At 35.1% G+C, this 13,127-nt stretch overlaps 1 protein-coding gene across 1 annotated transcript; it reads right to left on the bottom strand.

Moving 5' to 3' along the window:
• Positions 1 to 7,279: 7,279 nt before the first annotated feature.
• On the bottom strand, positions 7,280 to 8,220 carry LOC113352975 (transcription factor UPBEAT1-like). Its single transcript, XM_026596713.1, has one exon. The coding sequence runs from the start codon at positions 7,998 to 8,000 to the stop codon at positions 7,593 to 7,595; it is 408 nt and encodes a 135-aa protein (XP_026452498.1). The 5' UTR covers positions 8,001 to 8,220; the 3' UTR covers positions 7,280 to 7,592.
• Positions 8,221 to 13,127: the final 4,907 nt, after the last annotated feature.

The following is a 13,127-nucleotide window of genomic DNA, read 5'->3' as shown; positions in this document are numbered from 1 at the left end:
CATCATTATCATCAATTAAAATGATCGAAAAATGTCGAGGCTTGTTACCTTGTCTGGTAAACGTCTGGACCCATGAACAAGTTGCTTTTATGATAAAGATGAGAAATGTAAATGTAAATACAAGTTCCATGTCTGGTTTATGTCTTCTTTTTAAAGAACACACACAGTACTCAGTTTTATACCATAATTGTAGATTAATGAGTTGATGATCTCTTACACCGGTTTTAACCTTATAAGTTACCCAAATTTATAGTGGATAGCTCTCAGCACAGTAAAGAAGTAGCGAAATGTGAAATGGATGGAGAAATTTTGTGCGTCAAATTGTAGTGACGGCCTCATGAGGTGGTGAGCTGAGGATTGCAAGCTCAAAACGTGGGGTGGAAGATGAGAAAATTTCTGTTGGTCGTCCATTACTACAGAATTCAATTACCCTTGTTCTATGTTGGCCTTGGATTTGGGCCGTCAATTTTAATGTTTTTATTCTCAAATAATGATTTTTTAGGGACCATGGTTTTTTTGAGGGACCATGGTTTTATTAGGCCACCCTCCCTATAGTTATAAGGGTGTCCTAAAGCGTTGAAATGACTAACCTATCCTTAACTTAATTTAATTTAAAACCAACCTAATAACCACCTATATATATAACCACCACCACCGCCGACTAACACCACCACCACCTCCGATTATCACCACCACCAACCACCGATTACCACTACCACATCCTCCCACCACCACCGCCCACCACCGCCGATTACCACCACCACCGCACCACCACCTCTATATATATATAGCTTAATTTAAAACATTAACAAAGATATTCTCACAAACTCATTACTTGTCATTCGTTTTTGGTTGAATAAATTAGAAGTAATCATCAAAATGAGTTGAAAATGGAAGTTGCAGAGAGGTTTAATGGAGGTATTTTTTTCAGAGAAAAGTTCGGTTATGTCGCAAAATGTTCGGTTTCGTCGCAAAAAGTTCGGTTATCACGAATTAATTTTTTCTTAACCGAACTCTGAGTTCGGTTGATTCGCAAAAAATACTTTTAACCGAACTCCTTGTATTAGAAAAACACAAGTCCATAAGTTCGGTTCCTTCGCAAAATAAGGATATCACCGAACTTTAATTTACGAAAATAATGAGAAGTCCAAAAGTTCGGTTCGTTCGCAAAAATGTTAAGTTTTCTTTGTAACCGAACTCTACCTTTGAACTTCGTAACCGAACTCTACCTAATTCGCCAAGAAATAAATTTCGTAGTAACCGAACGTTTGCCTGATTGCATATATGCATATATAAGCCCAGTTCGGTTGATTCGCAAAATATGTTGAAGTTTGTGAACCAACGGAACTTCTATTACTAGGTTACTTTTAACCTGCAGTTCTATTGGGAACTTGGTTGCGTTGAAGTTTGTGAAATAACCAAACATACCTGTGTAAATCTTATTATTAAAGTTCGGCTACCTACGTGTTTGAAGAAAGAAACTGAACTCTGTGTTCGGTTATATGTTCTTGACATTTATTAACCGAACTCCGTGTTCGGTTACCTGTTCTTCACACTTGGCAACCGAACTACCTGAACCTAGCAGGAAGTTTTTATAAAAATTTACAATTTTATGAATATTTGGACCAATTCAACCACCATTATCTAAGTTTGAAGCATACTTGGATATCCAAATACTCTTCCTCCAGTTGTGGTTGGTAAAATCCATCATTTTCATCTTGAGATTGAGTTTGTGGAAGAATACAGTCACCATCTAAGAAATAACTCATATCTAGATAATTGTGAAGATTAACAAATACTCTAGGAGAGGATGAAGATGAAGAATCAGATGAGCTATCATCACTTGAATACTCAAGCTTAGTGAATTGGAAAAAAAATATTTACCATGTTTTTCTTCTTCATCTTCTCTAATTTTACTCTCTCAATAATTCTACTTCTTTAGCTTAATCATTTTACTAATGATTTCACTAATCATTATCCAAAATTAATCAGGAGGGTAGTTTAGGTATTAATATAAATATCTAGATAAGGGGTGACCTAGATTTACTTCTAAATGTCTTACTAAAAATAAAACCATGGTCCCCCCAAAAAAACCATGGTCCCCAAAAAAATCATTCTTCTCAAAAGGGAAACTTAGGCGCACGCCCAAAAAAAATATTCTTATTGTCAGGCCCAAGATTATTTTTTGTTTCCATGACACCCATAATTATATGAAATATTGAAAAATGTCTGCATAACGGGTTATGCATCAGGGGTATAATTGGTAACGCAACTTGGATATAACATATCTAAAAAACCGCGCCTTGGAATTTTATAAATTTTATATCGTTGGAAATCTTTTTAAGAGAGCTACACAACGAGTACAAACAACAACATCAAATTTAAGTTTTTTGCGAAAAAATCGGAGGCGATTATTCTTTTAAGCAAAATTTTCAAAAATTTGGTACATAGCCATTATGCAGCCACCAAAAACGATGCATAACACATTATGCAGACACAACAAAAGATGCATAAAATGTTATGCAACCATATTTTGGTCATGCATCTATTAATTTATGCATAACATATTATGCATACATTTCTTTGGATGCATAAAAGATTATGCATCAATTTTTTTAATTCAGCGCTTACAAAAATATGGTTGCATAATGCTTTATGCATCCATTTTCTCGACTGCATAACATGCTATGCATATATTATTATAGGTGCATAACGTGTTATGCAACCTTTTTTTTTATTGGTTTCAATCAATACTAACAAAAAGTAGCTGCATAACGTGTTATGCAACCATTCTCTGGACTGCATAACAAGTTATGCAAAAAAAAAGGTTGCATAATTTGTCATCCACCTACTATAATAGTTGCATAACGTGTTATGCAACCATTTTTGGGACTGCATAACAAGTTATGCAACAAATTTTGTAGATGCATAACAGGTTATACAACCTCAAAAATAACACAGACAACTTCAATCCTCAGTTCGATACCAACATCATCTTCTGCACAATCTTCTTCTTTGTTCATAACCAGAGCAAAGAAGAAGATTGTCGGACAAGCACCCAATTGGGCTATAGTTTCTTTGTTTATACTCTTCAATTAGAACCTGGGTTGAGAACAGGAAGCCGGCAGTGTAAACTAATAATAGATTTGTTGGTATGTCGTGTCCCTGGAATGAAGAACTAGAATATAACAGTCAAACAGGCACCCAATTCGGCTATACCTGCAAAACAAATGAAGAAGAGGAAAAAAAAGGTTGACTATGGAAAAGAATAAGTGGTTTAATCAGGTGTTCTGATATTGCAAACTACTACATATTTGTTTGCATATATGATCACAGTATGAACAAAATTGAAAACGAAAATGATTTGTACTTCCACAAAGTACCTGCTGCCATCCACCACCACAATAGACAACTTCGTGATATGGGACCTCTGTTATAGGACGATAAAATCTCTTAAGAGGAATTTCAGAAGCACTTACCAATAAAATGTGCAATCCGGTTTTGCTAGGTGACTCTGAATACTCTTGGCAAAGTGCTTCATGCTTACTTGATGTTCATATTCATAAAAATAAATTACATTAAAGCATATGAAAAGGAAAAACAAAAGGATGTTAACTTGCATCGGTACATTATAGTTGGTTCAATCACAACATACACCAGGTTTAAAACTGATGGATATTGGAGTCTGCACTCCCATAAGGTTTAAACAGTAACAATCTGAGAGCAAAAACTTGTTTAATCTCAACCCCATTCTAACTCGAAGACTCCAAAATTAAAATCTTCATTACAGAACAACGCAGCAGAACAACATTTTTCCCCCTTGTTTAGTTCACTTATTCAACTCAGACAGAATCCCCTTGTAAAGTTACTCCATCTCAGCAATTCATTCAACATTTCTTCTCTACATTTTAATTCAACTCAATCGAAGCAGCCACTATCTTCCATCCATGACACATCAATTCACTTGCAATCTCAACCTCAAATCAGTGGCAACCACATCTCCTTCTTCTCTTCGAATCCATCTCACTGTTGCTCCTGAATCTTCCCAATTCCTCATTTCCCTTGAATATCAACATCAGCGAATCTCATAAAAATTAGGGATTTCTGAATTAAGGTTTTTGAAAAATTAATTACCAGAAATAAATGCATGTAAATGGAATTTTTTGAAGAACTGCAATTCTGTTAGCAATCGTTTCTCTTCATCTTCAATCCCGCCTCCAATCATTATTTTCGTTTCTTAGTTTATAGGTTGTGAGTGATGGTGATGGTGATGGTGGTGATGGTTGTGATGAATGTTGGGATCTTCATGTATTTGTCGTGCGAGAGAAGATCAAAAACCGATCCGCTCTGGATACAAAGATTTTTGGAAATTTACTTTCTCTATCTCGTCTCCTTGATAAAACATAAGTCTAGAAAAATATGGTTTCAGAGAATTTTTTCCCCAAAAATGGGTGCGCGCGTGAAGTTTCACGCCCGTGGGTTTGAGGGTGGGCGAAAAATGGAAAATGGATGTGGTGGTAGTTTTCACTTCTCAAAAACTATATAGAAAAGACAAACACTGAATAAACAATGGTATAATATCTTATACTAATATAAAGAACTTTTTGGTAGGAGACCCCCTAAATTACTTAGTTGTCCCCATTTTTTTCATATTTACATAAATACCATTGTTTAAAGATCAAAAATTTTAAAGACTTAATATCTTTCAAAATATATAATGGATTTTTTTAAAATTTATATATTTGAAAATCTCTTTCAATTATCTACGTAACGAGTACACATAAGAATAGAAAATTTTTGTTTTAGGAAAAAAATTTCATGGCTTTCTAATTAGTATTGTTGAATGAGTAAAAATTCAAGCATGTGCATCGCACATGTCTCCTTACTAGTAATCAATGAAGATAACTCTTGTTTTAGGAGAAAAATATTTCTCAAATTAATATAACAGGTCTGGATGTTCAAGATATTTTCAAGGTTGTATCTGGGTCCAATCCGGAATCCATTGGATTTCAAAATCTAATATTCGTTTGGCTCTATCAAAAAGTAAATAAAATTCAATTTTTATGGGGAAAAGTTAGTGTTTTGATTGGAAGACAACTGTAAAATAATTGGTGAGAGATTTTGTCTTGTGTATAATCATTTTTGTTTTTCTCGAGGGGCACCTCAATGATACATAATTATTTTTATTTGTTTTAAGTATGAGGGAGGATTTTTCTTTTTTCTTTTTTTTTTTTCTTTCGAGAAGAATGAAATTTCATTGAAATAAAGGGAGTATTACAGAAACACCAGAGACCATAACACTCACAAGACTCTCAACAGACACGAAACAACTGAAACAAACGGGAAGACTGACACAAAACTAAACTGACTCTGGAGCAATATGGTTGCCTCCACTATCCTAAATAACATTGATGACACTTATCATTGTTCCAGGATATTTTAGAATTATAAACTTGAATCATGATTTGGTTCCGAACAATAAACTGTTCTCCACTGAATTTGATCAAGTATGAACAAATGTTCATTAAGCTTAGTCATTATATTTCGATAAATTCGTAAACTAAATAATTAGTTCTCGACTCGAAATTCTTGTGTATGCAAGCTAGTCTAATTAGTTATGCGACAATCGTCTCAAGATAAAAAATTCAATATAACTTGAGAAATAGGTGGTTCAATTTTCACTTACCTTTTGTTGATGAAGTTATCCAAAAGCTTCGGTTGATCTTCGTCTTCAAACGGTAGAACGCAAATGATGACTGGTTCGTTTCTCAACTCCACTATCCTAGACCGAGACTTAAATAATTGTAGAGTAGACATCAAGATATAGTTTTGACAACTAAATTTGACAACAAACTTGATATAGCAACACTTTTGAGTTCGACCGAGCAATGCTCTAACATTAATGATTTTTACTAAAATTAAATTTTGATTGGTAAATTACAAGAGAAATCACATTTATGTGAGAGAATTAGGATTTTTCAGAGGAAGATGAAGCAGTGGAAAAAAGACTTGGGTTATGAGATTTTAGTGATTAGAAGTACCAAAAGTGTGATTCAAATCAGATTCACAAGTATACTTATAGATGATGTTTAATCTCCATTTTTTAGGTTTGAATTCTTAAAAGAATTGATTTGTTATAAACTTTTTCGGATGTTCGGTGCTAGGTTCGGCTATAAAATTACTAGCCGAATCTTGTTGGGAAGAACCGTTCGACTGATATTTCTAAAAGCGAAACTAAGTATATGAAAAATATATTTGACGTTTGGCTTATTCGAACTGCAATCATTGTTGGCCGAACTTGAAATTTTTTAGTTTGGTTTTTTATAAGTTAAGACGTACAGAGTCATGTTAGGCTTACTATGATAGATCTTAACCTGGTAGTGTAAAAACACGAGTTAAAGGCTCGGCAATACAACTACATTTCCAATATGAGACGAACCTTACAAGCTAAAGGTTTGGCTTGCAGTTTAGATATCGTATCAGCCGAACCTTGACTTGGTGGAACATTTTTTATAGGTTCGCCTAGTAATCTGACTTTTCGGACTAGCCGGACATGGATTTTATCCCAGATAATCAGCCGAACCTAAAGGTCTTCTTCATTATAAACTTGTCCTGCTAAAAACATGATATTTCAATATCAATCGAAATGTTCTTCTGGAACATAAAAAAAATGAAAAACAAAGATCTGGGTTCCAACATGCAGATCTGAAACTAAATCTCTTGCGCAACGCTTCACACGACTCATTTTATACTTATGATTTTCATCAACAATCAAAGATTTATGAACCAACAATTAATCGTTGACGGAAAAATCAAATCAGAGCAATTTGATAATGATTATATTAGATGAAAAATGAAAATGATTTTTTATTATCAAAATGATTTTGGATTTTGATTAGTTTAGAGTTTATGTTTTCAATTTAGTGAAAGGTATTTAAGTAGTTTAAAATAATTAAGGGTAACTTAGTAATCTATCCACTCTTAGGACACCCCTTATAAACCCACCCATAAATAGGAATATGATTTATATGCCTTGGAAGCATTTGAGTATGCCTTAGAAGTTATATAATAGGATGCGCACAGCTGCATTCGACGTACGCCCAAGCACGTAATAAGTTGGAACGTCTGAGAATATATAACGAAGAAAGACCCAAGACAATAGAAATCCTGCAATAAGCCCAAGCTCATATCTTGATAAATAGAAGTTTTCACACACGAGATAGTAGATATATTTAGATGTTTTATGCAAATCAGTCAATTTATATCAAGTAAAATAAATCTTTGTTTATCTTAGTTTTCAACTGAACCAAATTTGTTGATTGTCAATATCAGACAATACAGAACAAAAGGAGTTTACAAGTATGAAATGGGTATCAAACCTATAAAAAGAAAAAAATACAACAACAAAAAAGCAAAAACCCAGTTGTATTATTCTGTAACCGGAACAGAATACTTGGAAGAACTGGGCTTCTAAATCTTCTTATGCAATTATATGATATCATACGAATAAATGATGAATTTAATAGGATGGTTAAAATCTAATTTCGATCTTCTCTTTTGTAATTGGAAGTTCCTTCTATTTCTTCATCTCTTTACTTAGTAGGACTGGCTAAAACATTAACCATAATCTTCATTACTTTTACTTGCATTTGTAAAGCCATAATATAATCAGCTGTTTCAATAAAAAGCCCGTCTAAACCCATGGAAGACTTTCCACCTGGTACAAGCTTTTTTAAGGTCTTTACTTTTCCTTCCATTCCTCTTCTAGAACCTACTAGAAGGTTCCTCCTTGTAGTTCCTTTACTCCACATATATCCTCCATTCATTAACTTCTTGATCTTCTGTTTCTTCACTTTCCTTTTTCTCATAAATTTATCTCCTAAGCTTTCATTCCATGAAGAAGACTCAACAGTTGATGTAGAATTTAAAAAACCCTTGTTCTCAACTACTCTATTCTCCATATTAAGAAACAAAGTCTGTTGAGAAGAAGTAGTTTCCATGCTATTCTACTTCAACACACTTTTGCTTGGACTCGAGATGGTTTTTTGTTCAAGTTTTTGAAGTGTTAAGATCAAGAAACAAGATTATAGATAGAATGGGTTAAGGATGGTGTAGAAGTGAGGGGTTTTTATAAAGATTTGAAAATGGGTACTGTCTCGGAGTTTCTCCTACCCCATGCAACCACATGCACCCACATGATCACAGAGGCCAACCTCTCTAAACCCTAGCCCTTAATTTTTGTTCTCTCTCATTAAAACACCCTGTACACACTTTCCTTGTAACCAAATTCAATGTATTTTTTCTTCTATAGATTAACTAATTATTTTTTTTAAAATAAAATTAGGTCACATAATGTTGGAAAAAATTGGGTTTCACAAAGGATGAATGAATCAGAGAAGAAAGTGTTGCACTCCAAAACTTTCAAGGCTTGTATAAATTTCTTTTAGACAAATATTTCTACCCTCCCAATAACAATTGGCGATTACAACAGGTATGCGAAATATTGCCTTCAGGATACAATGAAAGCCCTGCAACGAAAACTGAATTCAAGGTTTGTACCCCTTGATTCAATCAAGAACACACAAAGAGATTTCTGATTTCTGATGATGCTTTTTGAAACAGAGAAAACAGATTGATTTTTCTTATATCTTTAAACGAAACTGGGAGAAGCTATTTATAAAGGGTTTTGCACCTGTTGGGAATAGGTTTTTATTCGCCAACAGGTTTCTATTCACGAAACGTCGGGTTCCTTCATCAACAGACATCAATGGTGTCTTTTGGATTCGAAATTTTCGAACAGGCTTTTATCGGCCAAATAAAACCGTCAGTTCAAAAAATTCTTCCGGGGGCGTTGCCCCCTTGAAACCCCCACCAGGGGCGGTCTCCCCTGGACCCCCACGACCTGACCTGTCAGGTCGACCACAGCCTGGGGGGCGATGCCCCCCAGGACCCCCCTTTGGTAAGCGGTGTTGAAAATATTCCAACACATAATAGTACTAGTAATGTGGCTCATGATGGTTGATTTAGTCTTATGTTTCTTGTCAGGGAACTAATTATAAGTGCAATGAAATTAAAAATGGACACAAGTACGAATTTGTTAATTTATTTAGGAAACAAATCAAAGATTTTCCTATCTTAGTGTTTGGATAACGAAAAGATGATGTTCGTGGACATTCATGAACCACCATTTTTCTCTATTGAAATAAAATGTTAAGATTTTCTTTGTGTATCATGTTCTGACATGTTCGGTTCATAGTACGCAAAATTAAAGAAAAAGTTTGGTTAAGGAGATACGTTAGGGTTAAACATTAATGAAGCTTATTGACTTAGAATTGGATTAAAGTAGATAATTTTGTTTAAGGAAAAAGTAGAAGATTCACTACTGATCCTAAGTAACTAATACTACCAATTACAGTTCCCCAATTTTGAGGTTCGTTGCAGCTTGGATGTGTAACATAATTTTGTGCATGGAAATCAATATCCTTTCGTGCTGATTGAAAAGGAAGAGATGGGCATTTTTTTTCTTCTAATAACTACATTAACTTTAGTGAAGCAAATATTTTCACAAGCTTTTTTTTTTCTTTTTTCTCTTGAAACAAACCTTACATTAAAGAGACTAGCTCCTCAGAGAAGTCTGAGCAGCCATGTTTGAGTCATACATATTACAGTCCAAAGTAGATAATAAAACATAGTCCTCACCAGAGGATGGAGCATAAGCTTTGGCCATGGTATGGAGTTTAGTCTTCCATTCCTGGCTTGGGGAATTACAATTAAGTTGCCTAAAATAAGTAAAAAGTTCTACATTGTTTTCAAACCGCAAAATGTGGGTTGTTTGTTGAGGGAACCTCCATTTGGTCTTCAAAATCTTCAAAAGCTTTTGTTTGCTCACGGTATGCACTTTGATGCATGGCTTGGTGGGTTTGGTTTACGCCGAATTCCCATGCCTTAACACCTAAAGCACATGGCTCAGCATTATTATGAAAATCATAGGAGCACTAAATTGCCGCTACATTATCTTATGTGGTTGGATACCATAAATATGATTAGTTAAATATGATTAGTCGTCTTTATGCACGTGTAGTGTGGTGTGGTGTGGTGTAGTCGTTTTGCGTACGTAATGTAGAAGAAGTACTCACTAATTAAGCCTTGACCCACAAAACGTGTACTGTGTTTGAATTTTGGATCGTCTTAATTATATGCGCCATGACATCAGCGATTAGTGATCTTTAGTTCATTGTTAAGTAATTGCCGCTCCTGAGTTAACAAAGAACAACATAGTTGAGCCTGCGGTTCAATTGGTTCCCCTGCCGCATCAGTAAACCTTAAAGATGTTCTTTCCTTCTCTTTTTGATTTTGGTTTCTTTTTAGGTCGCATAGCAATGTTTAGTAGTTTCTCGAATAATTGGTCTGGGATAAAATAATTCCTAGGTTCTTATCTCTTAATATAGTCAAATTTGTTCACAGACTCATTTATGTCCTTAGTTATAATCTTCAAGAGCATATGATTTCATTTGTATTATTCTATTTATTTTTATTATCTAGGTAAGGAAATCCCAATCAACAAGAGGAAAAAAGAACAAAAAAACTACAAAGACAAGAAAACACGAGAGACTACAGAGACAAGTAAACATGGAAAATGAACTCACTCAGCCCTATCAAAACTAGCCAATATGGCTTCGGGATCTAAAATAAACTTTATCAGACGCATTCTCCATCACAATCTTCTTCAAGTATTCTTCGAAGGAGTTAGGATCGATTTAAATGAAGTCACCAGTATGAGTAGTGTTAGCCAATAAGTCTGTAGCTCAATTGATTTGATTGAAAGTATGTGTTGCTGCAAACCCTTGGAGGTTAGCACAAAGTTTTTTTTGATAGACTCCCAAATGTGATGACAAGTCCAGGGAGGAGAAGGATCGGATTCAGTGATGTAAGAAACTGATGTCTTCGAGTCACATCGGAAGATTTTTGTGCATCCTTTTTTGCTACCTAGCTTAAGGCTAACTTTAACACCTTGTAGCTCATGAAAAGTTATAGATATACGAGCTGAGCCCCCTTTCATAGCACCAACGATACTCCCATTTTCATCTCTTAAAATAAAACCAAATCCAGCTTTGTCCTCTCTATACGATCCATCTGTGTTAACTGCCATCTCTCCATTGCCAGGCTTAGGCCAAGTAAGCGCTATCTGATTTGTTAAAGTAAAGTCTGCAGATCCTCTCCAGCTAGACGAAAGTTCTTTATTCTCATTGGTGTCCTCCATAGAAGTGTTAATTGAAACCATTTGAAGACGAACTTCTATAATAATTTTCTGATATAAGCACTCAGCTGTCATTGATTTATGAGGGAAGATTCCTCTACGATTCCCTCAAATGTGGTAGATGTATGCATTGAAAGTGAGTTTACGAATGGTTCCAACCGCTCTTATTCCTTTTATGTGAGTGGCACACCACTGAATATGGTCATCCCAATCAGAATGAGTAACATAACTCAGGACCAACATCTGCATCAGCTTACTCCAAATACTTGTTGCATAGTTGCATCTGAACAACAAGAGATCATCGTCCTCAAGCATCGTATTTCACATCACACAAATGGGATTTACACTCATTCTCCAAGATAAGATCTTATACCTCGTCCTCAAACCCTCTATAAAGATCCATCCAGGTAGAAAAGCAATATTTGGTTATGCAATGGGAAAAGCATACCAGAGTTTGCTATTTTTTCTTAGAAGCATGAGGTTTAAAAGAGTTATAAGTATCCTTAAATAGGTAGATGTCATAACTCCCAACAGTCCAAACAATTTTATCAGTAATCATGTGATAAGTCTTTGTTCTCAAAATATCCTCTAGAGTGGATGATAGAAGCATTTATGTGACTAATTTGTCCCAATTTTATATATTTTTAGTGCTCGATTTTGTACTTATTTGGTTATTTTATGTCTTTGTAGGTGTTTTTGGAAGAATGAGGCTTTGTGGCGAAATTGGCTAAAAATGCGACATTTGGACCTTCGTTGATAACTACCAGAAGCACCCCAGAAATACACCAGAGGAACCCTGGAAAAGTGCAGAATAAATCCCAGAAGAATTGCTAAAGGAACTCCTAATTTGGATAAGGGGCACACCATTTCAGGGCATGTACTAAAGGGACACCGAAACTGGATAGGGGGAGGTCATCTTCAAAATTCAAAACAGAAATTGGCGGGAAGAATTGGCTGCAGCGACAACAGTTTTGGAGTTGAATTCTTAGCGAGTTCTGAGGAGATTAAACGGGTGTATTTGGTACCTACGGACTCTAGAAGACATAACAGGCCTAATTCAATCGTCTAGACCCCTCCAATTGGGCTGGATAAGTCGGAATCATTGATCAAAGTCCCAACAGGATACGACTTCTCTGTTTAGGGTTTGGGATTGGTCAGAGAGATTTATGGGATATTCTTGCGTGGATATATACTAATTTAGTTCATTCCAAGTCAGAGAATAGTTTGGATACGAGAGAATAACCAACAGAACCACGTGAATCAACATGAAAGTGATTTTTCTCCAAACTGGCCGAGAAGAATAATGAGATTATTCTCGGATTTGATCGAGTTTCTAGGGAGTTGGATAGCTATAAATAGCTGTATTTTCATCATAGAAGGGTTAGAAACCATTAGGAGAGAGTTTAAAGGTCTGCAGAGAAGGGAGAATCGAGTTACAGAGAGTTACAGTGATGCTGCTGCTGCTCGAGGAGGAAGAAGATGACGAAGAACAGACTAGCTAAGACAGTCGTTCTTCAACAGTCTTAAAAGTGGAACCCAGTGTCGTTGTTTTACAGCACTTGAGTTGTATCGTTGATTTTCAGCCCTTTCCCCTTTGTAACAGTGGCGTTGTAACACCATTACAACGTTGTAAATTCCTGTTTCATCTTATATTCATCAATAAAAACACCTATTTTAGCCACAAATTTATCTTGTGAGTGTGTTTTTGGGATGAGGAGCTAAACCCATTAGCCGAGACGATGGAGGAAGCCATTGACACAAAATTTATTGGTATAATTCTAATTTTTCTATTTATTTGCAATATTATTATTTAATTATTTGCATGAATTGAATTTGAATTATTAGTTTTTATTGAATAATTGTGAATTAA

This window comes from Papaver somniferum, chromosome 2, assembly GCF_003573695.1.
Source record: "Papaver somniferum cultivar HN1 chromosome 2, ASM357369v1, whole genome shotgun sequence".
In the NCBI taxonomy this organism is placed as follows: Eukaryota; Viridiplantae; Streptophyta; class Magnoliopsida; order Ranunculales; family Papaveraceae; genus Papaver; species Papaver somniferum.
This window is presented reverse-complemented; position numbering and strand designations above follow the sequence as displayed.